Below are 27,756 nucleotides of genomic sequence, written 5' to 3'. Positions count from 1 at the left end.
GATATTCCGGATGATGGGAGCGTAAAAGATCAATTGAGCGCCATCAAGAACGCTTTCATAGCCACCTTCGAGAATAATTTGGGTGAGCTACGTACCTGGAGAAAGCAGTGGGTCACAAATGATACCTGGAGGATGATAGAGAAGCGAAGGAACACCGAAGCCGCGATAGAGGGAGTGCAAACATGAGGAGCCACAGCCGTAGCCCGTCAGCGCTATTCGGCTCTCCAGAAGGAAGTGAAACGTTCATGTAGCGTGGGCGAACTCCCTAGCCGACGAAGGCGAAAAAACCGCAAACACCTGTGTCATCCGTCTCCTCTATGATGTTTCACGTCGCATTAGTGGGACCAAGATGAATGCTACGATGCCCGTGAAAGACACGTCTGGACAAGTTTTGGCCAAGCCGGCTTACCAGTTGATGCTGTGGTTCGAGCACTTTAGAAACCTTCTTCAAATGTCAGCCACGTCATCAACACTTCAACATGATCCGCCAAGGCATTACCCGTGTCAACACCGAAGCTCCATCAATGCAACAGATAGAAACAGCCATTCGTAGCATGAAATTCAAAGAGCCGATCGCTCCTCGGCGGCAAGTTTTACTATCAACGTGAACAATACCAAATCGTTAGATGTAAACAGGGTCAACAGCTCCAGTTTTACAGAAGCTTGGCAAGTAGTGGAGAATGCTGAAAGCTTTCAATGTCTTGGTAACCAAATGGTGGCACCAAGATCGACATACAGGGGGTGGCCAAAATGTTTGGGATAGGCAACTTTTTTTCTCCCATAAAAAATATCAACATGTAGTAACTTTCCATAGAGTGCATTAAAAAATCTCAAATTTTGACTGTTTATCAATCTGTTATATGTGCATCATTGATACAAATTTGGGCTCGATTGAATAGTTTTTTACGAAGTTAGAACCGTTCGGGTAAAACACTATTTTTAAGACAACTCATTTTTGAGCTGTCATATTTCGGAAACCAGACAACCGAATTGTATGAATTTTTCAACGTTTATCAACAATGTATTGATACTTAATACAACGTTAAAAAATGTATTATTTTTTCACGACAAATTAAGTTACCGGGTTGAAATTTTTACCCATATAGAGGAAAATTAGTCAAATTTACAATACCACACAAAAATTACTAAATGTGTTCTTCCTTTAAGCTAAATTGGCTCTAATACACATATCTGATTAAAGATAATTTGAGAACAGAAGTGGAAAATCTTTGGACATCAACACTAAAATTTATTGACATTGATGTAAAAAAATTACATTTTTTCGATAAAAATCCAAAAAGTGTCTATCCATGATAATTTTTTTAACGTTCAAAAAGTATCTATGTTTTAATAGTTTGTGAAGCATTTGTATATTATTAGTGTACGTTTAAAATTTCATTCAATTCGGTTCACCGGTGAGATATTGTTGACCTTTTGCGAGTTTGATGAACTCGCAGTTTTGGCTCTTATCAATAACAACATTCTAATGGTAAATTTTGATATTTATTGCAATTACTTTCCATCCAAAAAACTTATAAGTTTATATTTTGTTATTGGAATAAACAACTTAATATACCCTTCTTTTGGATGACAAGGGATGATATTGTTCTATTTTCAATAACTTAATAATGGTATATTTTGCAATTCTCAATCTTAATTTTTTTGTTCTTGGTTTACCATTGTAATGTCAAAATTGGACAATCTTTAGTTATTTTATCGAACAATGTCAGTTATTATTTTTGCCCTTTTGTCACTTATTTCAAACAAACCAATGATACATTTTACCATTCAGTAATTCTTTTTGAATGGTAAAACTTGCAATTGTTTTGTAATTATTTTCTGCCCGGGTACATAACTCGAAGACCCACCTCTTGTGTATCTAATCAGCAGATTTCCTCATTATATAAAAAACAAAGGCCCAAGTGTAGCTGCCAGCTTAGAATAGCACTACGGACCACCTGTTCCAGTGGTAAAAATCCACCGAACAGGTAACCCCAATTCAAGGTGTCAGGCGACCCGTGCTGAGGGATGAATGGTTGAGGGGGTTTAAAATATGCTCAATCTTTAACGGAGCCCGTTGGGTTGCGTTGCGGAGAAAGATCTACCACACCGAACCCTAGTCCCAACTGCTTCCAACTAGTGGAATAGCATAACTTAGTAATCAAAGGAAAACACTTTGGTCCTTATCACATTTCACACCTTGTTGAAAGTGATAGGTCTCGGTTTAGGTGTGGCCGAGATAGATCTTGAAACAAGAACAAATGGATTAGTATTCCTAATCTTTTATTCGGTGTTCACTAGTTTGAAACAGTAAGTACTAGGGTTCCGATGCATGGTCAATATCGGAATCCGATTTTGACTGAAAAAGCGTGTTCAAAGCGAAACCTATCAATCAGAATCCTTCCTTGCGATTAAGTTGAAAATGACTACTGTAACAAAACCGAATACTTTATAACTTCTCAATGGCGATAAAGTAATACGACATGCACTATACAAAGGGCACGGGATATACCACAATAGATCAAATTTTGGTCGCAGTGGTTTATGTTCCGAACAGAAAAAAAAATAAAAAAAATAAGACCCAAGTACCCACCTAACCAGACAATACCATTAATTGGACCAAGGGCCCAAATCATTTTAAGGACTCTAACTGGCTGTAATATGACACTACGCGCAATCCTGCAAAACACAAATATTCACTTTGGGGACAAACACATTTATATTCTATTTCTGTAGAACACCTCTGATAATATTATACATCACTTCATTTTCCGGTTTTGTCATATTCACTTAATTTTAAAGAATGGTCTCTCTTTGGATTTACATCTCCGGCTAGCGGTCGGAGCTTTCGCACACGTTATGCTCAACTTTCAGCAGGCTTAATGTTAAATGTTTCTTGTTTTCTTTTTGATACAGCTTAATGTTGTCTTAAATTGATTAGTGGGTTGGTACAAAACACTGGGCAATACTTACATTGCGTTAACACTCTTTTAAACCATGCTCTTTGAGTATATATACTTCGGACCATTCGTAGGATCTATTACGCCTCATCTTTTTTTTATCTCTCCTACAAAAACCCAGTAGCGGAAATGACGCAATCCGCTTACAAGCAATATAAAAATAGAAAATCCATTCTTTGTGCACAGTTCACTCGTTTTTCGTTTCGTAGATTTTGTAGTTTATCATATCATTTATGATCGATCATGAAACGCCATATTCTTATTGGTATTGTTTTTTTTTTTGTTGTATAAATGGAAATATATGTGAAAATTGTAGACAGTACTAAATTATTGGGGTAACTTCTGCTAGCGATATCTAATTGTAATGTTTGGTTAGATGAACTGGGATTGACGTAATAGCAATTTTAAAACTCGTTATATAAATAGATTTGGGCTAATCGGAAAATACGTACAATGCATCACTAGAGCAGTATAAAAAAACTAAATAAAATATAGAAACATTTATACAATCGTTACTTAATCTACGAGATATATGAAAACCCTTAAAGTAACTGATATAGCAATTACGTGTTGCATTATATCAATTCGGAGAGGATTATTAAATTATTGTTCAGTTCATGTTGTGTCTTATAACATTTGATAACTAAATGCGGGTATGCTGTTACCAACAAACCAACGATATGCTAAAAGTCTATTGCTCTGTGGTCAGATCAGAAATAAATGCATCGAGATAATCTAAGATAATGGGACCTTGAGCTAGTTCAATGAAACCCTATTGTTGTCTAATTTATAGCTATTGCTATTCGTCAGGCTATATGGTAAATCGGTACGAATTACAGTACGTTGGCAAAGCGTTTAAGATATACCGGGCTAATTGATCACCTGTAGGGTAATATACCTTTCGAGAATTATAAAAACCAGAGATTCATAATCATTTTTTCTCAACCGATGATTGCAATAATTCCGAACGGATGATATTTCGGAAGGAATGTCTTAAAGCTCATAGAGAAATCTATTGACAGCCTTCCTGAGGCAATAGTGAGTCACGAACTTGCTTCAGCGATTACGCATTTTTGTACGAAATGTTTTGATGAGATTCTTTCAGATTCATGTAGGGAACCGTTGACAGAAATTACTCAGCATTTCACCGTCGACAGTGCGCTTCAGGTACAACGCCGGCCAGTGCCAGGATCGTAGAAAATACACCCCTCCCCACCCCCTAAATCGCCATAAATCTAAGGGTTTCTGAAACGCAGTTCTGTCGAAAATTATGAGCAGTATGCTTCTCCTGAACGCAAGTTCAAGAACTTTGTCAAGGTGTATAAAAGTGGCAACAAGCGTATCTTTGTTAAAAGTTTATTACGCGAGGCTTAAACGAAAACTATTTGAAATGTAGGTTAAGAATGTGTTAATCGCTGACGGTTAACAATGATCGAGAAAGCTCTCATCGGTTGATTCTCAAGTACCTACGCAAAATAAGTTTGCGTTCCGCAAAATAAGTTGTAATTCCGTTCCCGCGAAGCGAGTGAATCGAGTGAAGGTGATAACTATCCAGAACCCAGAGTGAAGGTGATAACTATCCAGAAACTCATGACGAATCATAATATGTTCCGACAATCGCGATATTGTCTTGTTTACGGAGCTTGATGGAGAGGATGATTTACCCCCCCCCCCCCTTTTGGGGAAATTAAGCCACTGCGTCCAATAAGCTGAACTCTTGTGGCATGTCCCGTTTTGATATTCGCATCTAGCCAGCTAATTACCATGTGTCAAGTAATCAGCTTCTGCCACGACGCGTCGTCTCCCAGTCAGGTGCAATGGAATTAATATACCCCAAGACCTTCCCAGGTTCTGCAGACCAGATCTCACTGCGTTGCAAGCAACCACTATTTAGAAATCTTTGCCTGCGCATGTATAAAGCAACACAACTGCAAAGCAGATGTTCCGAGGTTTCACGTTCCATATTACAGAAACGACAGATATCACTCTGAACCTGGCCAATATTTTTCAAGTGATACCTGCTCGGGCAGTGTCCAGTTACTAGGCCAGTGTATGTACATGAGCTCTCTTATTGAGCTCTAAGAGCTTTTTGGTTTTATGAGCATTTGATGTTATAAATAGTTTTTTTGCAATTTCTCATCATAATAGGCTGTTTTACCTCACTCAAATCTGACAGGAAAAGGCCTACTTTCCCACACCAAGTAAACAGTGCTGTAATGGTTCATTACAGCACTGATTTGCGTTGCGTAATGAACCATTACAGCACTGTTTTCAGCTTTGATCAAGATCTTGTTTCTTTCTGGACGCAGTTTTGAAAAATTCTGACAACTATACAGCATAACCTGCTACGGTCAGATTTTCCTAAACAAGGCTATGAACATCAGTGTGCAGTTTGATGGAAAAGTTTTGTTAAAAACTATCCTAAAGCAGTAATTTATGAAATTGCAAAAAACGTTGTACGCAGCTCGGTGCAGAACTTGATTTTTACAGCACTAGTCGTAATTATCCAACTCGGCAAGCCTCGTTGGATAAATGTACAACTCGTGCTGTAAAAATCCTCATTCTGCACCTTGTTGCGTAAACTACTATTGACTGATTGCAATTTTTGACATCCATCCAATTGGATATCACCCTCTGCTCAGCCCAGAGTTTCAGGTCCATTTTAATTGTACAGTTTGATATATCACAGAATGGTTCTGGGCCAGCAAACTGTAAATTGGAATCACTTTAAGCAAGCTCGTCTGCCATTTTATTCCCTTCAATGCCTCAGTGACCTGGAACCCAGTATAAGTTTACTGAGTTCCCTTGGCACAGCCTGCGTAGTGAAAAAATGCATTCCCAGACAAGCTTTGAAGAGCATTTGTAAGCGCACAATGCTTTTAGTGCAGCTTGACTATCTGAGAAAATACAAATATTTGCATATCTGTATTTTCTATCAAGGCAGATATTTGCGCATTTCAAAAAAGCAAGAATCTCTGCATGAAACATCGTAGGATAGTGTCCCATCGCCACTGAAATTTGTATTCCAGGGCCGTAGATTCCTGCTCCCGTTTTTATTCCAAATTTTGAGCCATCTCTATAGAATTTGATTGATCCTTGACGAACAGTGAGACCTCCGACTTCTCAATCTGCACGAGTTGTTTCGTGCAACTTGTAAGGAACATCATGATTCTCCACAGGTTTCATCCAGTCTTTAATCATTTTTAATACTGGCCTATTTTGGAAGTATTGTGAAATGCTCAGGTGACCTACAAGAGCACCTGGCATAAACTTTTCAACTCGTTCAAGTCTCAGCAATTCCTTTTCTGCTTATAATTGCACATACTCGTGCAAAGGTAGCAGATTGAGAATCGCATCTAAAGCTTTTGCGCATCGCTCCTGTAACGGCAATGAACGTAAGACGTTGAATTTTCGCAAGCTTTTATTACGTGATAGCCTCTTTTGTTTTTGGTCCCCAGACAAACGAAGCATACTACACTGTTGGGCGGATTATGGCAGCATAAATCCACATTATCATTTTTGGTTTCAAGCCCCACTTCCTGCCAATAGTTTTGGAGCATAACCAGAACGCACTTGTTGCCTTGCCGATCACGGACTCAATTTGAGCATTCCAGTTCAGTTTAGCATCCAGTATCAAACCTACGTATTTGACTAGATCACTAGGATAAATTTGTATCCCTTCAAGCCGAAAAGCTTTTAGGTTGATCTTCCTTCTCCTAGTGAAAGGGACAATTACGACTTTTGACGGGTTGATGCTAAGGCCCTCCTTAACCCTCTAATACCCAACCCCGCCTTTAGACGGGGTATAGTTTGAGCATTTTTGTAATTTTTGTTTCGTGGAAAATCAAAGTTTTTATATTTTTGGCTGATATTTAGGACTGTTCTGTATATCTCAAAATGGTTTTTGGTGTATTTTAAAGCGTATTTACATTTTTTTTAAATCATTGAAAAATTTATGTTTTAATCACCTTTTAGAAGTCATTGTTTATTCTGTATTGAATCGCTACAATTAACATATTTTAAATTTTTCCCAAGGGGCTGTTCATTAATTACGTAAGGGTTTATGGGGGGAGGGGGTTCGAGAAATCTTACACGCCATACAAAAATATTTGGGTTCTCATACAAAAAAAATCTTACAAGGGGGGGAGGGGGTGTCTAAAAATCGCAAAAATCCCCTTACGTAATAAATGGACAGCCCCCAAATCATTCTATCCTTGTTTAATAGTTTAAGGGAATCGAATACACTCTAAAATTATTTTCCTTAAAATTACACGGAAAATAAAATTTTCAGCGAAAAAAATTTAAAATAATAATATTTCAACAATAATCATAAAATCTCAAAATGTTTTCATCTCAAAAAATCCGTTCCCCAAATTGGCTCCCAGGAAAAATATAAAAGTGTGGGGATGTTCAAAAATAAAAATTAGAAAAATCAAAAACTGAAATTCACGAAATCGAGAATTAAAAAGAATCATCTTCCAAAACATGTTTAAATCGATTTTAGATGACGAAAAATGATATTTAGATCAAAATCAAAAATTTGGGTATCAGAGGGTTAATACACCATGAATGTGTATAGTTTAGGGACCTTTGCATTCTCTCCGAAACAGTTTCGTCATACTTTCCTCTCACTATCATGACTATATCGTCGGCAAAGCCCACAACTTCGAAACCTTTTTCCTTTAAGCTTCTTAGAAGATCGTCTACAACTAAGAGCACCTTTAACGGTGCGCTTCTATACCCCGTTTGGCAGCCCTTCATCATTGCAGCAAACTTTACCGGTCGCTGCTGGATGCGCTCGCAAAATAGTAGCGCTATGGGTGGGTGACCAAATATAGTAGCGGAACAGTTGCGCTGCTAAAAATTATATGGGAATATGACAGCCCTCCCGATACGAATCAAGGTGACTGATTTGATTGCTACCGGTGTGGAAAAGGGTGGTTAAGTCAAAATGGTAGCGCTGCGCGGGTTGCTCTAATAGTAGCCACTGTTAATGTTGCTCTAAGGACCACAATAGTAGTGAGAGGACTCCTCCTTGAGGTTGATTATCTTTCTGGACTGGACAAATGGGTTGAATCGAAAGGCTTGCTGTCAGATACGCAGTTTGGTTTCCGTAGAGCCAAAGAAACGAACAACTGTCTTTCTTCAGAAATTCAAATGAGCAAATTCAGCAATTGGGCTTAGTGTTTTTTGGATATTAAGGGCGCTTTTGATTTAGTTTGTATTTAACGTATTAACTTTATGCGAACGATTACAACATGGTAGGGAGCACACCCGGAATTTAATTATCAATTTTTGCGGCTAAACCAGCCGAGGGGAAGTTTTACTTAATTCCAAAAGCTAGATTTTACAAATGTGAGTAAGAAATGGACAAATTGGAGTGGAATTTACGAAAAATTTATTCGTCCTCTCGATGAGACTCGAACTCACGATTCCTACTCACTAGTGCTGCTAACTACACCACGAGAAGACTCGAAGTTGCAGTGACTAACCTGAATATTCAAGCTCAGCTCGAAATTCTGAGGTTATCTTGGCTGTGCCAATTATTCTATAGGTTTCAGAATAGGAATCGAACCCGTCACCCTCAGCATGGTCTTGCTGAATACCCACACTTTTACAGCTGTGATTGTATGGGCCCATGGAACGGTGAAGGCTGGGTAATTTGCGCAGTACAAATACCATTGAGATCCTCTAGCGTGCGCAGCTTTTTCTTTTTTCTCACTCACTCTCGTAAACAAACACGCGAAAGAAACAGATAATAGAAAGGGCACTTTGCCCCCTCTTTTGTCTCGCTCTTTCTTGCGTTCACCAAAAAGAACGACCGAGAAAAAAGAAAAGGCTGCGCACGCAAGCGTGAGATCACTAGCCTCTGCTCAGCAACTCCTATCTCTACTTCCGCGTGGCACCGACTGGGCTGCGAGCAACCTTAGGGAAGATCGGGTAACCAACCCCGGTGGAAATTTTGGTTGCAGGCTGACAGTGAAGCGTCTGTTCTCCCAGAGGAGCGACTCACAACAGCGTCTGATTCCGATGTTAGAGGCTGCTGATCAACGTCCAAGTTTCAGAGAGAAGGACTCTAAGCTTAACTATGCACTATGGTACTCCGGAACGTAGGGGGTTGGTGTCCGGCCTTACGAGGCAGCCGTAAACAACCATTGTAACGGAAAATCAGCAACAGAATAATATCGGTTTGTATTGCTCCACCGGCAACGGCTACTGATCCCAGCGAACCGCCGATCTACTGGAGGCCACGGATTCGATATCGTAGCGCTGTAGGAGGTTTGTTGGATAGGATGCATGGTGCGAGCATTTAGAGGTAGGTAGGTATTCTTACCATCTACCAGAGTTACAGCAACCCACGTGAGCTGGGAACAACTTTTATCGTGATAGGCGACTTGCAGAGGCGTGTGATCGGTTGGTGGCCGATCGACGAAAGAATGTGCAGGTTGAGGATAAAAGGCCGATTCTTCAACTTCAGCATAATTATATTTGAACAGCCCTTAACTTCGGAAGCACTGAAAGCACACGGTATTAGGGCATGGCACGGTACGCCAGTATCAACCGCACTGAGCTATGGAAAATCATAGTCGAAAACGGCTTTCCAGGAAAGCTGATTAGACTGATTAAAGCAACGATGGACGGTGTGCAACATAGCATGAGGGTTTCAGGCGAATAATCCAGTTCATTTCTTCCGAAAATCCTTCTGAGATTCTTTTATTCATTTCCCCCGCGATTTCATCTGGCATTCTTTCATATATTCTTCCCAAAATTTATTCAGGAATTCCTATTGGATCCTTTCAGGGATTCCTTAGGGATAAGTATTCCTTCGGAATTCCTCTCCAGATTCTTTTAATTATTTCACCGGAGATCCTTCTAGGGATTCCTTCCGGGATCTCTTTAGAGATTTCTCCTGGCACTCCTTCAAAGACTGCTTCCGAGATTTCTCCTGGGATTCCTCCCGAGATTCCAACAGGGTCCATCCAGGGAATTCTATGGAGATTTCTACATTGATTTTATTGGAATTTCTCCAGGGGTTCTTCCAGGATTTTTCCAGAAATCTCTCCTGTGATATTCTTAGTGATTCCTCATGAATATTCTACTCCTGTCAAGGATTCTTTCAAAGAACACACCTAGATTTTTAGGGATTCCTCCAAGATATTCAGCCGTGATTTCAAGAAGCTAACCCACTAAGACAGGGTGACCCTGCCCACCTTCCGGGGACAAAGGGAGTGGTGAGGACCACTCGGGAAACTGGCTAAGCGCCAGCATGCCGGAGAGACGAAGGGTTTGGCGACCATAGGAATGTGTCTTAGTGGATCGACAAGAGAGTAGTCCTGACTTTTACTGCTGTTGTAGAAGACGGCCTTAACCCCACACTACCCTAACCTTTCTGTTAGGGTGATTGTTGAGCAGATTGTTCCCCCTATGGTTTAGAAGAAAAAAAAACCCACTAAGACACCTGGGGAAATGTTACGTTCCATTGAATGAAAACACCGTTATCCTATAGTCATTTGAAGGGCTTGTACAGTTTCAATTTTCAATCAAATGAGTTCAAATTTTGGGAGGAGGTAAATAATTTGGCTAAAAATTTGATAGGCAAAGTGGCGTCAACACGATTTTTGATCCACCACCAATCAAGTCAATTGATATACAGTTGACCGAGGTACCTACATATAGTGGAAAGTGACCAACATTCAAAACACTCCAATACTCCAACGCAAGCCAATCGTACTGTAGTCGTTAACCTTCTTTGTTTCTAAAATAACTATATGTGATGTACTATGACTGAGTGTACGTTCTGTTAAAATACTGTTTAGTGTGCAAGCACCTCTGAATAAAAAAAATAATAATACAAATCAGTCATATGTATCTTGTGGTCAGTAAGTCTTTCAAATCTCACGTCAATGGTAGCGCATTTGCGAAAAACTTCTAAAGCGGGGATGGCAGTACGTCGGAAAACTTAAACCTAAAAATAAAACTGCGTGGCAAGCAAAAACTACTTACCGCGAACCGGACTACATCAGCATCTTTCCGTCGAAATCCGCCCGAATTTGCTGCAGCTTTTGATAGATGAGCGGAAAGCTGGGTCGGTCTGCCGGTTTTCGGCTCCAGCATTTCCGCATCAGATCGTACACCGTCAGGGGTGTATTTTCCGGACAGCTCAGCATGTTGCCCTCCTTGACGAATTTGACCACTTCTTCGTGCGTCATGCCGTAGTAGGGTTGCATGGCGAAGGAGAAGATCTCCCAGAGGCAAACGCCGTACGCCCAAACGTCCGACTCGATTGTGTACTTGTTATAGAGAATACTCTCCAGAGGCATCCAACGGATTGGAATAGCATCGTTTTCGTCTCCCTTGTAGTAATCTTGGAGATAAATTTTGTGCGAAAGGCCAAAGTCGGCGATCTTAACTACCATGTTGTCGTCGATCAGGCAGTTTCGTGTGGCCAGATCTCGGTGTACAAACTTCCTCTCGGAAAGGTACACCATTCCGGACGCGATTTGTGACGCTATACTGAGAAGATCTCCGTGGGACAACTCTGTCGTGATGTTATCGGCTCGGTTCTGTTGGGCGAATGGAGAACACTGTCGAAGGAATTCGTTCAAATCTCCTCTGGCCATGAATTCGAACAGCAGACACATCGGTCGCCCAATGGCGCAGACTCCCAGCAATTTCACGATGTTCGGGTGGTCAAACTCTGCCAGCAAGCAAGCCTCCCTTTCAAAATCCACCTGCAGATCTTGACTGGCTTCGTCTTTGAGCATTTTCACGGCAACCAGAGTAAAATCCTCACCAGCTATCAACCCGGGAGCTTTTGCTTGGAATACCCTTCCAAATGCTCCTTGACCCAAGTCTTTTATGTAAATGATGTTGTTCCGTGGGAATTCGAGCTTCTCCAGTTTAGGATTCAATTGTGCTCCTGTCCTGTGATAATTCACATTACTAGGCAACTTGTTGATGTCGATACCTTGGGTGTCTTGGGTAGATGCGGTATTGTACCCGGGGCCACCCTGGCGGCGATTGCGATTGTAACGTGCGATTCGGTAACACAGGAACACCATCAGGTGCAACAGAACGATTGCAACGAACCCAATTCCGGACAGCAGGAAAATCATTGACGGAGTAAATACCGATTCCATCACTATGCTTACGGGCTTCTTGGTGGCACTCATGTCGGTTGAATTAGCTGCAAGTAAAAGAATAATAATAAGGCTTTAAGGAGTGTGCAGAATATATATTCCATCGCAGCAAAAGTAGATTGTCATTTAAGAAAATCCGAGGTATTCTACGGGATTTAGCGGGGTATATTTTTTTTTAAATTTCGCTTTGTTTCCATAAATTTGAAATAAAACAAGAACTATATAGCTCAAGTTTTTTGGCTTGCCCTATCCGTAAAAAAGTTGTTGAATCACGTACCCGGCAGATGAATGGTAACATTTAACTTTACTCCCTCCAGCAGTTGAGTGGATAAAAGCCTAAACAAAACAAAATTCAAACTCGAGAATGCTCGTGATATGTACATGTCTACTTTCGGTTTAGATTTATAATAATAATGCTAATTGCAAACAATGACTAACACTAGAATATGATAATTGCTACAAATGATTTTTGCAACGTTATAATCCTCAACGACTGTATGTATGAAGTATGTCGAAATCGCCCGATTTACTTACGGCATAGAGGAATATCGCAGGCCTGCCAACGAACGCCTTTATTGGTCGTGTAGCACCAAGGGGTCGGCTCTTCTCCTCCAGCATTGCGACAGTAGTTCTCAGCCTCTTGCAGCTCGGCAAACACCAGCGGTGGTTTATGATGAGAGTGTGGCTCTTGGGAGTCCCACTTTTGGCACGGTATTCCTGTCGCCGTGACATTTACCGTCCCCAGATAGTAACGCCCATTTCCCATGCGACAGTCATCTGCAATAATCACCCAAAGTATTGTAAGTCAGGGCAAATTTAAGTTCAACTACACATTCATCATCTCTTACATGTGACTTCCTCTTGAATCAGCTCGGTGAGACCGACATGGGAACAAGTCGCGTGACGAGCAGTCTTATTATAACGGGGAAGATCCTCGCAGTTTGGCAGTCTGAAATGTCCTCTCGATTTGATCACATCACCACGTTCCTTTTTCTCCTCAATCAAGGCCCAGTCATTGTAGCAGAACTGCAGATGCGTGGCCACACAGTCTTCGTAGCAAAGTGGTAATCGAACCGTTACTCCGTCCCGGATGACACATTGGGGAAACGCAAAGGCACACAGCAGTTTCTGCAAATGGAAAACATTGAACGTGCATTTAATATCCTTTTCATTTGTAATCGTTAGGTCAGGCAGTGATTTTAGTGATCAAGTTTAGCGATATGGAGTAGTCCCAACTAACATTTATTGTGAATGTAAACGTCAACAAAGCGTCCTCAATACGGCTTGATGCTGAGTTACTGTGTTGTACATGTGGACGGAAGCTTCTATGCAAGCCCTATACCAATGAATCTGGCGAACCTAATCCACATGTATATGCTGTGCGAGCAGCTTCTATGCCACTAATTCATAGCTCTTTTCTCGGCTGCTATATAACTAGTAACTGAATAACATCTTGAAAAGGCGCTTTTCAGCTTTTTCGCAGTTGTTAAATAATAGCTATACGGCATCCCCAAATTAAACGATTAAGGACAGACTTGTAAGAATCCCAAAATGGCGGTCACAATGGCCGACTTCGGCACCTACTCACGATTTTGAGGGCACAAATCTCTTCGTAAACAAAACCAGCGCATCTGACCTTCTCATTTTAAGCTTATTACAAGTGAGGAAGAACAGAATAATAAAATTCACTGTTATTTGAGATTTGTGCGTCTGAAGTTCTGATGCACTGTTGAAGCGGGATTTCAAGACGTTTGTCCTTAAATATAATTAGGTTATGGGTACCCTTGGGCTTGGATTATATCTTCCAGGAAGCTTTGATTTCAGGCATGTGGTCGATGGCCTTTGCAGTAATGATTAGAATAGCTGAATGTATAATCAATGGCAAACAATTCTGTAAGAATCAGATCTCCAAGTCATCTGATATAGTTATACTGATCATGGCGCTGCATAGTATATCGAACATTTGTCGAAGTCATTTATGTGCCGGGAATTCCAAGTTGGAGAGAATACTACAAACTGAGGGAGGGTAATAGGCCCAGTCAGACCCCTGAATGGGCAATGTGGGTTAGTTTATGGGAATGCCATTGAAGGTTTGTTATATTCTCCGAGGCTTTCGAAATCCAACAGGGCGCGTCCCCGAGTTGCGGATAGGGGGAAAAGGGAGATTTTTCACATTTGTACTGTAATCAGCCAATGTGGTATTATCTCCTATGGTGTTGTAGTGCGAATGAATGATCTCATTCTTTGGGAATTCGAACCTTGTAATGTATTGTTTATCAACTTCAATTTTCTAAGCTTGATAAGGTTTTGAAGACAAACATGAGATGAGAGAATTGCCTAATAGGAAAGTCACATCAGCAAAGCATTTAATATGTATGGCAATGACTGATTCTTACCTAGCAGGGGTACTACAAGACCACGCGGACAATTCGATTAAAGGCTTAATTGGGGATAATATGTTTTCCAGAACTGAAGGGACATTTTTTCCGGGGTGACTGGCGAGTCGGAGAGGGTAGAAGTTTCAGTTTGTTATAATTGACAAAATAAACAATCGGGCGCTTTTTCTTTCTATGACTTGCTTGGTATTTTGTGGATTATTGTTTTTTGGTTTTGGAAGGTATGCGATTCACTATTGAGCCTTAAAATTATTTTGCATCTGAATAGCATTGATATCGTCAAGTCTGCACCAACACCCTAATCCCACACCAAAATACCCTTTTCCTATCCCATGGCGTTTATGTGGTCAGCAAAGACTATTCAGCCATTACCCCTCCTTATTATCGGCTTTGGACTGACTTGCGCTCTCATTGCCCCACCAAATGCTGCAAAATGAAAATGAAAATGAAATATAATTAGGTTATGGATACCGTGACGTAATACATGTGGAACTGGAATTATCACTTTTAAAATTGAATAATTAAAGTACTTGCCGCTACTTGGAATCGAACTCCCGATCTCCGTATCCACTGGTCCCGATGATGTCCTGGCTGCCACACTGCTATATATAAATAGCATAGAAAATAGCCCGTTTTGTTTTACTCCAGACAAAGCTTCATAATTGTGCCACAAGAAACCTTACCCAACTTCATCTTGCTGCAAAAGCTTGTGAAACGTCAAACGCAATAATGTTTACATTGAACAAGCTGTGTAGTTGCGCCAACAGATTCTTCTCCACAACTTCTAGCCGAAAGAGTGTTCTTTAAACGGCTACGAAGCGCTGCTGTTTTGTATTTTGAAAACCTTACAAAACGTGCTGTATAAAAGCAGCTGTTGTAGTGGCTGGGACCAGTGTTGAAAAATTCATTTCGTCATATCTAAATTCAATCACCTACAGCTCATTTTAGAAGCTGAACCTGAGAATATGATATATGAAAAACTTGTGCGGCTAAACCAGTTCTGCAAGAAAGTCACGGAAAAAAACCGCAATTATTCGAATATTCAAGGTAAATGTCACGGACTACCTTTGAAAAATGCCAAATGATATTCACCGTGAATATCATTGGGATTTTTCGAAGGTAGTCCGTGACATTTACCCTAAATATTGGAAAAGTAGTGGTTTTTCCGTGACTTTCTTGCAGAACTGGTATAGCCGCACAAGTTTTTCATATACCATATTCTCAGGTTCAGCTTCTAAAATGAGCTGTAGGTGATTGAATTTAGATATGACGAAATGAATTTTTCAGCACTGGCTGGGACTCTTACTCGATTTGCACATCTTCCGGCAAATCTTCCGGCATTGAATTAAAGTGCAAAAAAAGCAACCCAAATAATTTCACAGCACAGAGGTGGGTAGCTGTAAAAAAATTGTGTAATAGCTATATACATCCCGCTTAAAGTTTGTTTTGACAATAATGTTTACATCCGACAAGCCGTGTTGGTAAACCAACAGTTTCTTTATTACAGCTTCTAGCTGTAAAAAAATCGCATAACAGCCTTCAAAGCGCTGTTGGTTTGGGGATTTGTCAGTGTAACGAATTGTACTGTATAGTAGCAGTTGTTTTGTTAGTGGGGACTCCTATTCGATTTGTTCATGTTTTCACATCTTCCGGGAAATCTCCCGGAGTTGGAATAGAGTGGAGTAAAGGCAGCCCCAGTGACAAGCAATGGATTTCTGAAAATCGAGTTTGGTAGCTGTATGGTGCTTGTTTTGTAGTCGTGTATTAGCTTATGATTTATATTTGATTAGCTTCTCTTTAATTCAGCGTTGACTGCTTTTATTCGATGGTTACACAACAGAAAGCAAATGACTGAAGCTTATAGCGCTGAAAATGTTAGTTGGGGTATGTACTGTTATGATTAATAATTCACATTCACTTAATAAGTGTTTACCGAGTACTCAAAAACGCATTGCGCAAAAACTAGACAGTTACATATCAAATGATAAGAAGATCCATAATCGGATTTACAGGTATCACACACAGGGGATAGACAGGCAAAAATTTCAATTAAAAAAAAAAGTTCAACTAGCTGTAACTTTTCAAAAAGTGCATAAAATATTCTCGAATTTTCACTGTAAGTTGATCAACTAGTTGTGTACCAGTGGTCCAAATTTGGAAAAGATCGGGCTATTTGCACGAAGTTATAAAGATTTTGGGAAAAGCTGTAGTTATCCGATGGCCAAATTGGAGCTGTTACATCTCCGCGTTCAATGAACCGAATGCAATGAAATTTTGTCCATTTATGACTTATATTGAGCTTTGAAAAACATTTGACTTAACTTAAAATTTTAATAACAGAAAAAGTTGTAGCGATTTAATTGATTTTATGATTTTTCAGTAAATTATTGGTCTATTTTCAATATGCATTCCATTTCTTTTTCAATCTATTGTCAGCTATGTTGTTCCTTTCCATCAAAACATATTTGTATTCAAGTTAATTAAAGGGAATTTAAATCAACTATAATTAGCATCTTGAATTTTGAAACGATGTTGGAGTTTTGGATAATTTGGTGTTATATTAGACAAATAATCTAATCGTTATTTTCCTCTGTGTTAAAATTTTAAGTTTAGTCAAAAGTTTTTCACAGCTCATTGTATAAGTCACAAATGGTCAAATTTTCATTACATTCGGTTCATTGAATCCGGAGATATAACAGCTCAAAGTTGGCTATCGATTAGCTATATCTTTTCCTAGAATCTTTATAACTTCGTGCAGAATAGCCCGATCTTTTCTAAATTTGGACCATTGGTACACAACTAGTTGATCAACTTGCAGTGAAATTTTAAGAATATTTCATGCACTTTTCGAAAAGTTACAGCTAGTTGAACATTTTTTTTGAAAATTAAATTTTTGTACATTTTTGTATTTGCAGTACATACTGAAACAAAGGAAACAAACAGATCAGTGCTGTAACGTTAGTATCATTGCCAGGGGGGGGGGGGGGTTCTAGTCAACATTAATATTTGCAGCACGTCATTAAAATGGCCAGGCCCACTGGTGCAGACTAATGGTTTGGAAGAAAATTCAAAAATTTAAGGCAATCAGGTTATCCACTTATGAATGACATGATTGACATACCTTTTTGAATTTAATTAAGGAGGAAACGGGGACAACCGTACCAACCATTTCGTTTTAGGGGAATGGGTTTTGAAATCGTTGGGAGAGGCGCAGCTAAAAGAAGGTTAATCCACACTCCGTTAAAGTCTTCACCTGGGATTAGGACACAGGTATTTTGGCCTTGTGTCCTGGCTTTAGAGCCTAGGCTTAAGGCGAAACTGGAAGCATTTCCTCACTTTTTGGTTTTTGAGTTTTTTATTAAATAACGAAGCAATATTTTCAAAATCGGGTTTCGTGCACATGTAGAGTATGGATCAAGGTATCTTCTCAATTTTTTTTTTGTAGTGGAAAATGTTTTTCGTTTTTGCAGAAACCATTTTTGAACGAAATTGCACAAAAAAATGGTTTCTGCAAAAATGGAAAACATTTTCCTTCTCAAAAAAAAAAAAAAATCAGAAGATAGGGTAGGTAATCAAAATTTGAACCAAATTGCGGCTTTCTGAAGCAGTGCATTTTAAAGTGATTTTTTCTCTCACATGGAAATAATTTACTACGGCAAAATCATATGTACATGAAAGCCACGGGTATAAGCTTTCTGTTAAAAGGTAAAAAGTTTGTATTTGCACCGAATTTCATTGAAATATTCGATTTTTCATCAACAATGATTTAAATCTTAATTTGAACCATCGTAATCATAATTTGAACCAATTTTAATCTTAATTTGAACTACTAGCGGCAGCAGCTCGAGCAACTCACAAAACAGCCAATTCCATGCTAAACAATGAAAAATCACATGAATCTGCTAATTCTCATACCTATTTTTCATTAGGCAGTGGAATCTCAACTCAGAATGTTCGAAATTCTTTAGGAAATTGGAAACTAAATTTGGATTTTTCCATCCCCCAAGAGTAAACAAATCAACCACTAGCGCAATCTACAGGCCAACACTAGAAGCTCACCCCCGTTTACTAGTTCAAATTTAGATTACAAATGGTTCAACTTAAGATAACATTCTCCAAGTAAGAAACACTTAAATTTGATAATTTTATGAGAAATAATGCGTAATATTATTCGGTTGGTCGATTCTACAATAAATAAGTTTTTATTTGACGTGTTCACATATTGCGTGTGATACAATGCATGAGCTGTAGAGTGCACCGAAAATGTGCTTTCTCTTGGGGGAAATGGGTGAAATCACAGTGATTTTTCAATTGCCTGTTTTCCATGACAAAAACGCTTTTTTCAATGCTTTTAAAGTCCATGTTATCAGGTTATATTACGGAAAGCTGACATCTTTTCGGGACAATGTTTGCCTGAAAAGTACGTCGTTTCAATGAATTTTGAAATGGTTCAAATTAAGATTACAATTTGACTAGTTCAAAGTTTGATTTCTTACCCTACCTTGATCCTTACACTACATGTGTACGAAAACCGATTTTGAAAATATTGATTCGATATTTAATAAAAAATCAAAAACCGAAAAAAACGAGAAAATGCTTCCTGTTTCGCTTTAAGGTGAATATATAACGAAGCCACACCTCGAATTTTCAAGAGCACAAATCTGATGAACGGAATGTTTGTTTGCGCTAAAAAGTTGATCGATTGGTGGTGGCCAAACGATCACCTTTTCAGCAAAAACCAACATTCGGTTCTTCAGATTTGTGCTCTTGAAAATTCGAGGTGTGGCTTCGTCATAACGTCTCACAAACCATTTCCAAATAATCTGTAAATCTATTAGTACCTAGTAGATATTAATATGTACTACTTTTTTCTCTAATTGATATAAAATTTACCTAATAATGTATAAATATAGTAGGGTCTTATACCATTTGGGCAGGTGTACCTATTTTGGGCACTTGTCGCTATAACTATCGCACTTGTCGCTATACAGTATCTAACTCTGTACAAAAATTCAAATCAATCGGTTTGAAATTGACTTAGTTATAGCGGCAAGTGCCCAAAATAGGTACACCTGCCCAAATGGTACAATACCCTACACAATAATCAGACAGATCTCACCCATTTTTTTCCCGAAAGTTGAATACCAACGTTGAGCATCTTTTTCGACACTTGTGGACTAAGAAAATGGCAATTTTTGTTTGAATATCTTCCTTGATTCCAACCGGATAGACAATAAAAAAAAGCACAACTCTGTAGAGTTTGTAGAAACGAAAATAGAAGCCGCAGCACTATTAATAAAATCACACTTCACAAAGTGAGAAAAAAACACGACCGAAAATTCAAAAGCAGCCGCCTCGCGTCACCTGTTTGTTATTTGAGGCAGATTAAACACTCCACCTTCTTCATTTGATTTTTTTAGGACCCAAACCTATCCTGGGTCCAGAAAAAGAGAGCATCATAGATATTTTTGTTTACACAGTGGTATCACATTTGATTTCCCGAAATGCCATCTCCCGGAGTGACATTTCCCGGAATGATCATTTTCCCGGAATACCATTTCCCGGAATGATGTTGGATCATTGGGGCTGACGTATGTTAAGCCGAGGTACGTCAGAACGAAAGTGTCAATAGGCCGAATAGGTCATTATAGGTCGAATTACTTTTGTGGTGGGTTGCGTGTTATCTTCTTGGCAGTTGAACTGGTGTTGAATTGAATCATAATCCTCAGTCTTGATTAGGACAAAAATGTTGGGAATATGTATTTTGTGCATTCGAGCACCCCTCGTAATCGAGACAACCGACGTGTAAAGATACACCGTGATCATGTTGAGTGTTGTCGAGTAATGTTATTGTTTATATTGGAAATGTAAATATTGAATAAATCATTCGTTCGTGATCGTCACACTGTAAGCAAGTGTTTTACTTTTACTCCGGTCCGGAAAGCTTCGCTACTCGTCCCGCTGTTGTGTAGTTCCACTGTGTGATATCTCCAATAGGCTATGGGTCCAGGTATGGACGAGAAAGCGAAAGTCGCCGCGTTCGACGGGTCCGGATTCCATAACTGGAAGTTCCGGATGGAGACCGTCTTCGACATGTACGGTTTATTGGATTGTGTCTACCGGGAGATCGGTGAAATTGACGAGTTGCGTGAGATGGCCGACGATTCCGCACAAGTGAAAACGGAGAAGAAAACGCAAATGGTGGCGCGAAGAGCCGCAGAGAAAAAGTGTAAAGCGATTATCGTTTCGGCCATCGCGGATAATCAGCTGGAGCTTGTGAAAGACTGTGCGAATCCGAAGCAAATTTGGGACACGCTGAAGGCGGTGTTCGAGCGTTGTGGTGTTGCCGGCCAGTTATTTATTCGGAAACAGCTCCTCCGGTTAAAATATGAAGAGGGGGCTGATAGTGATTTGCCGGAACACTTGTTAAAGTTTGATCGTTTGATTCGCGAGTTGAAGGAGAGTGGTGCGGCAGTGGAAGAGGCTGATTTGGCAATTTGCCACTTGTTGCTGACAATGCCTGCGTCGTTCGATTCGGTGGTGACGGCCATCGAGACGCTTCCCGGTGGTGTGACACTGGCGTTTGTCAAGAAGCGGTTGCTCGATGTGAACCTGAAGAAAAATATGTTGGCCCCTGCGGCCGAAAATGAGCGAGAAAGTGAGGGTGTTGCCATGACGAGCAGGCATGTGTGGAGAACGTGAAAGTGCTTCCGGTGCGGCAAAATTGAACATAAACAAGCTGACTGTCGTGTGCGTTTGCCGATGAATCCGAGTGAGTACGAAGTTGTGAAACGACGAAACAATAAATCTGACATAGTGGTTGAAGAAAAACGTACCTCGGATCGTGCGGACGTTTGCTTCATGGCGTCGCAGGAAGAAAAAGAAGAGCTGGTGAGAACGCAGTGGTTCCTAGACTCCGGTGCCACGGATCACATGGTGAAGGATCCCAGTTTCTTCAAAGTGATGCGACGATTGGAGAAGCCGGTGCCAGTGCTTGTGGCGAACGGCGAGAAGATGACAGCGGAATTTTGTGGTGACGTAGTGCTTTTTGCTGACGTCGGCGGGAGGATGAAGAAATGTGAAGCGAAGGAAGTGTTGTACCTCCCCGGATTACGGAGCAATTTGTTTTCGGTGAATCGTGTGGCGAGATCCGGGTTGCAGGTCCACTTTGCCGGCGACAGAGTACAAATAGTGAAGAATAGAGAAGTAGTGGCTGTCGGGCACCATACAGGAAAGCTGTACGAGTTGGATGTTTGGTGTGAACGCAGGCAACATGATGCGGATGCGGCCATAGTGAGCGTGAAGGATGCGGAGAACCCGAAGATGGCGCTGAACGGGAAGAATGTGATGAAGTCGCGAGAATTAGAAGAAAATGAAGTGCAGAGCAAGGCAGGGAAGCGGTTAAGAACGAAAAGAAGAAGTAGAAGAAGTAATATTAAGAAGGTATCGTGGACGATATAGAGTGTATAGGTAACGGGGTTGCCTAGTAAGACAAAACTGTTTTTAAGTGTTTGACCTTGTTTTTGACGATTGTTGTTTGAGAAGTTTTGGACTGTTTTGACGTTTATTGTTGTGTAAGAGAGAATTGATGTTGTGTATCAGTGTTATGAATTTCGAAGAGCCGAATGTCGGCGATCTGACCTATAGAAAGTCAAGGAGAAAGTATTGTTTGATTGTTTGTGATGATTTTGACTATTGACATAGGATCTGTGATATTTGTTAGAAAAGTTACTCGGGTTATCGACCTGAGAGGGGGTGTTGGGAATATGTATTTTGTGCATTCGAGCACCCCTCGTAATCGAGACAACCGACGTGTAAAGATACACCGTGATCATGTTGAGTGTTGTCGAGTAATGTTATTGTTTATATTGGAAATGTAAATATTGAATAAATCATTCGTTCGTGATCGTCACACTGTAAGCAAGTGTTTTACTTTTACTCCGGTCCGGAAAGCTTCGCTACTCGTCCCGCTGTTGTGTAGTTCCGCTGTGTGATATCTCCAACAAAAAATACCTCATCTCCTTTTCTTTATAATTGAAAAAGCTTTTTATATATGAAATGACGGATTTTGATTTTATCGTGCTCTCATGGTTGTCCGTGAGGGAATTGGATTGGCATGTCCTCATTGGACCAACGATTCGGTTGTCCGTGAAGGACTTCGTTTGTCGTGCTCTTATCGGACCAACCAGCCGGTTGTCCGTGATAAATCGAAGATGTTTTAGTCGAAAGCCCTTAGACCTCCTCATCCTTCATGGCAAAGTACATACCAAAAACAATAACAAATGCAACCAACCTATCAGTATGTACTTTATTTTGAAGCAAACTACCACAGCTTTGAAAGGACGGCCACTGGGCAGCCTAATGGCCTAATTATTATGAAACACATACTGCCTATGATCGCATATCAGTCCCATATTTGCTGGGTTTCATATTCATATGGGACAGTTATGCGATCATAGGCAGCATTTTGTGCAGCATACACCTCGAAAGAACAGCCTATTTTAAAAAGAAGGAAAAATCTCTGATGGGAAAGTTAGTAGAGTGGCCGCCAATAGTACAGTATAGCAGCCGAGTTGAATGGCTTGATTATCATAAATGCACATACATACTACTAACTCTCTCATTAGAGATTTTTCCTTCTTTTAAAGATAGGCTGTTCTTTAGAGGTATATGTATACAACATTAGCAATTCATTTATTAATTCGAATGCAATGATGCTGTAATATTGGCCACATCACGTACTCTCCCATTAGAGCTTTTTCCTTCTTTTGAAAATAGGCTGTTCTTTCAAGGTGCACATACCTCGACCACATATCAAAATCAAACTATTCGAATAGGCTGCCCAATGCCCGTCCTTAGAATTTAAGTCATTCAATTCAATGACCTAGCACGCTAGCTCCCTAATGACCTGATACCTAATTTCGCGAAATTAGTAATTCTGGGAAATTTCACTCCGGCGAATGGCATTCCGGGAAAATGAAAAATGTGTCATTCCGGCAAATGTCACTCCGGGAAATGACATTCCGGGAAGTGGCATTCCTGGAAATGTGATACCACCGTTATCACACGCAAAAATTCACTCGTATCAGCTCTTTCATTGGCCGAATCAAATTTCACGCGGAGACGAGAAAAACGTGTCACAAAGTTTGCTTACACTCAGACAAATAAACCTAAGATTTTCGTAAGGCCGAACTTGTGCAACGACCTTTAAATAATTCATAATGATTAGAAAAAAAAATAATAAGGTCGCTCTATGACGCAGAATCGTCTCACAGCTTAACTTTTATGCATATTTAGCAACACGACCGGCAGTCGTGTGGATTCAACACGAGTTCAGTCAGTGATCCCGACATTCATCGATTCCAGTCTGCATCATTCAAGATTTTTTTACTCTTTTCACAAGTCTATCTTATGAAATTATTCATAACAAGCACGATCAATTATCATAAGGTATTCTCATGGCATCCATACTAATAAATTATGGTAAAAAATCATAAGGTATTTTGATGAATTTCGTTAGTTTTTCCGCTGATTGTTGGTCTTTCAGGGTTCAATTCTAGAGTTCCACGGGTTCCAGGGGCAATATTAATCTATCTCTCTAGAGCTCTTGAGAAAATGCTAAGGCCGATTGAATGAAAAAACGCCGTTTCCCGTAGTATTCCCATAAACACTTTGAAAGGCTTTAGCAAACTTAATTTTGAACCAAATTAGCTCAAATTTTAATATTTATTCCACTATCTTTAGTGATACGGTATAATAGCATGATTCAAAAAATCGTTCTAGTTCCGTGGATCATCGGAACCGTTTTCTCCAATCAAAGCTTTTTTGGTTCAATTTCGGGTCCTGAGTAGCTGTGCAAAATTTGAGCACGATCGGTTGCGTCTACATTTTGCGCATTACAATTGAAATTTGTATGAGATTTTGTATGGAAAAACATACTTTTTTACATTTTTGTCATAAGTTGAAAAAGTTTGTCTGAATCTTTTTAACCGATAATGTAAAATAATAGCCTAATATGTTCTGAAAAGTTTTGTCGAAGACTGCAAAGCGATCCGATGCTTGTAAAAAAGTTATATTCAACAAACAAATTGCATCCAACCGCGCGCACAGCTTACTCCCCTGACACAAACACAAAGTCTTCTTTTGAAAACTCTTCACTTTCCAACAAAAACTTCAACGGATAGCGTAGATTATAGGTATCCAGAAACTCTGGATTATTTCCGGTAAAGATTCCGGGATGAGTTTTGGGAATAATGCAGAATGTAAAACAAATCCCAAGTAGATCATTGCAAAAAATCCAATACAACTACGAGGAACAATATGGCTCACAGGAAGAATTTAATGAGAAATATCAGCAGAAATCTCAGAAGGTACTCAGGAAAAAATCTTAGGAGAAAGTTCCAACATCGGAAGGAATCTTCTGAGAGAAGTTTCAGGAGAAAATCCGAGATAAATCTCAGGTAAAACTTCAAAATGAACTTCGCGAGAACCTTTGAGAAATATCCCAGCTGGAATTCCTGTAGAAAACCAGGAAGGAAATCTTGGACAAAATCCACATAAATTTCTTGAAGTTATTACAGGAACTCTCGGAAAGAACTTCTGCCGAAAATTCACGAAAAACTCCTTGAGAAATCCTTGGAAGAAATCTCTAGTAGAAATCTGAGGAATAACTCTTTTAGTAACTCTGAGAAAAATTCTGGGAAGATCTTCTACGAATGTCCCAAGAGGAACACCGGAACAAGGAATCGCGTAAAATATCCAAAAGGAATTCTGAGATAAATTCTAGGAGAAATTCTACGATTTATCCCGATAGAAATTCTTATAGAGAATTTGGGATAAACTCTGCTAGAACGAAGATTTTTTTTTGAGCAAAACAAAGGAGGGATCCGGGAAAATCCCAGGAGGGGCTCTGGGAGCAATATCGGAAAAAAAAAAATCTGTAGCATCCCCGTGAAAAGGTCCAGGAGAAATCGGTCAGGAATCCTGGAAAAATGCAGGACGGAATTCGGAAGTATACCTATCCGGGACAAATCCAAAAAAGAATACAAGAAAAATAGCGTATAATCAGAACCGTCGGCTTGACGGAAATATTTTCTAGGTCTAGGTTCTTCTTGTGATCTAAGATTATCCAGATTCCTTCTTGATCTAAGTTGCTTTCATGGAATTACAAGCTATCAGTAAGAACCTTTGCAGCATTTACGGGAAAATATTCGTTTTGTCAGTGTATTCTTACGACAAACATGAACATGTAGTAAAAGCTTATGTTCGAAAGAAGAAATCATCACATACGCGAAAACTTTTTTATTCATTCCAACAATTCAGTATTCAATCTCTATGGGTTCTTCTTTTGAGTACATCTACAAGTAGGTAGTAAAGTTTACTACTTTTTATTCATACGACTCAAGGTCGATTTCTTCACCCTGGCTTAAGCGTTAAGCCAGGTTTAACTGTATGGGTAAGCCTGGCTTACCGGTTAAGCCGAGGTGAAGAAATCGGCCCTCAATGTTATATTCCCTGAGTATTCCAGCCCCGCAAGAAAACCAACTCACCTCAGCTGCTGGTCTGCAATAATCCGGAAGATCGTTGATCAAGTCCCTAAACAGCGCAGCGGTTATCTGTTCATTCAACCAGCCGCCGGAACCATCCTCCCTGTTGTACCAAACCTGTCTGCCCTTAACAAACGATTTACACACTTTCCCATTGTACGGGGCACAATAACCTTCCTCCTCATCGGGCGGATCATCAAAGTCGCTTCCCACCGTGGATGCTCCTCCGTCCATGGATCCAGCTGCAGCTGCCGCGACGGATTTCGACCTACCGGTTTCAATTAATGCCACTAAGCCCAGCACAAACAATGCAAACGATTGTTTTGTTGTGACCATGTTTGCTGACGCCTTTTTACACACGCTCCGGAAAAATGTTCTCTTTGTATTATCGAGTTCACCTTTTCTTGGTGCTGCTCCGTTTGCGGTCGAGGATACACAACTGTCTCGCGGTTTAAGAATTACACTTTTCGGACCAGAACACGAGCAATCACCACTAAAATCTAGCTCACTCGCAACTCGTCACCACGGGTAATAGTTTTATGCATTTTTCGGCGAAATCTCTACATTTGCTTAGTGATAAATTACGAAATTTTGACCCACTTTGAAATTTTCTGCGGATTTGCGTCCGACATTGACGTTTTTGTGTATCTTTTCGTTTTTGACAGTTTGCTTTTCTGCTTCGATGCACCAAAATGCACCGAGAACAGGTATGCATTCAGAATTTGGTCGTGAGTTCCGTGCGTACTGGTGAGATCCGGAGCAGCTGGCGATAAGGGCTTGACTGATAAATAGAACAACAATAAATACACTGAAATAAATTTTGTTGTTGTTTCCACCGAATCCATGGTAAAATTAAGAACTGTACCAACAATTTTCAACCGAATGCAAAATTCTGTTAATTGTACTGAAACATTGTCAATATTACCATGCGTGAAGTACTATTGACTAAAAACATTCTTGATGTTACTATTTTGACATTGTATTTTTGACCATGTGTATCTAAGACGCGCAACATTCAAGTCTACATGGTCGAAATTACAATGCTCAAATAGTAGAACCAAGAATGTTTTTAGTCAACAGTAATACACGCATGGTATTGTCGGGCCGCCACCAAACCGGACTTCGCACAATCAAGTCGCGACGCGACCCAACTCGCGACGTTTTTAAATCATGTCAAAGGTAGTGCGCATCTTTCCCGTTGTTGTCAGCAACACAGCGCACTAGATGCGAAACAGTTGCGACACTTGTGGACCAAGAAAATGGCAATTTTTGATTGAATGTCGGTCTTGATTCTGATATGTTCGGATAACAACAACAAGTCTATAGTTTTCTCACTGAATACTGACACCAGGTCACTTTATTGCCCGTGCTATTTATAGTCGTTATCAACAATAACAATCATTAAGTTGCTTTGTTTATTTATCTACAATGCACAGCTCATCATCAACACTACTACTATAAAATAGAACACAACGTTGATTGTCAACATTGATCAATTTATAAGCTGGCCGTGTTGCTAGTAATTCAAATTGAAACTTAACAATACCTTTCCCTTTCAGTAAGATTGTTTAAACCGTAAGCTAAATAGTAACTTGAATTCAACATTAATCATAGTTCACACATTTAATTCACACTCGTAGAATTCATAGTTGGTACACATACATGTCATCTATTTTCTTTTTCTTCAATCTTGTAGATCTTCTTAGATTACTCG

At 39.8% G+C, this 27,756-nt stretch overlaps 1 protein-coding gene across 1 annotated transcript; it reads right to left on the bottom strand.

Annotated features, from left to right (window-relative positions):
* Nucleotides 1-10,829: 10,829 nt before the first annotated feature.
* LOC109423779 (tyrosine-protein kinase transmembrane receptor Ror2-like) lies at nt 10,830-26,712 on the bottom strand. The gene is made up of 4 exons (XM_029879666.2): nt 26,046-26,712; nt 12,949-13,228; nt 12,635-12,877; nt 10,830-12,147 (listed from the first exon to the last, which is right to left on the bottom strand). The coding sequence occupies exons 1-4, from the start codon at nt 26,376-26,378 to the stop codon at nt 10,976-10,978; spliced, it is 2,028 nt and encodes a 675-aa protein (XP_029735526.2). The 5' UTR covers nt 26,379-26,712; the 3' UTR covers nt 10,830-10,975.
* Nucleotides 26,713-27,756: the final 1,044 nt, after the last annotated feature.

The sequence above is a fragment of the Aedes albopictus genome, chromosome 2 (assembly GCF_035046485.1).
Source record: "Aedes albopictus strain Foshan chromosome 2, AalbF5, whole genome shotgun sequence".
NCBI lineage: Eukaryota > Metazoa > Arthropoda > Insecta > Diptera > Culicidae > Aedes > Aedes albopictus.
This window is presented reverse-complemented; position numbering and strand designations above follow the sequence as displayed.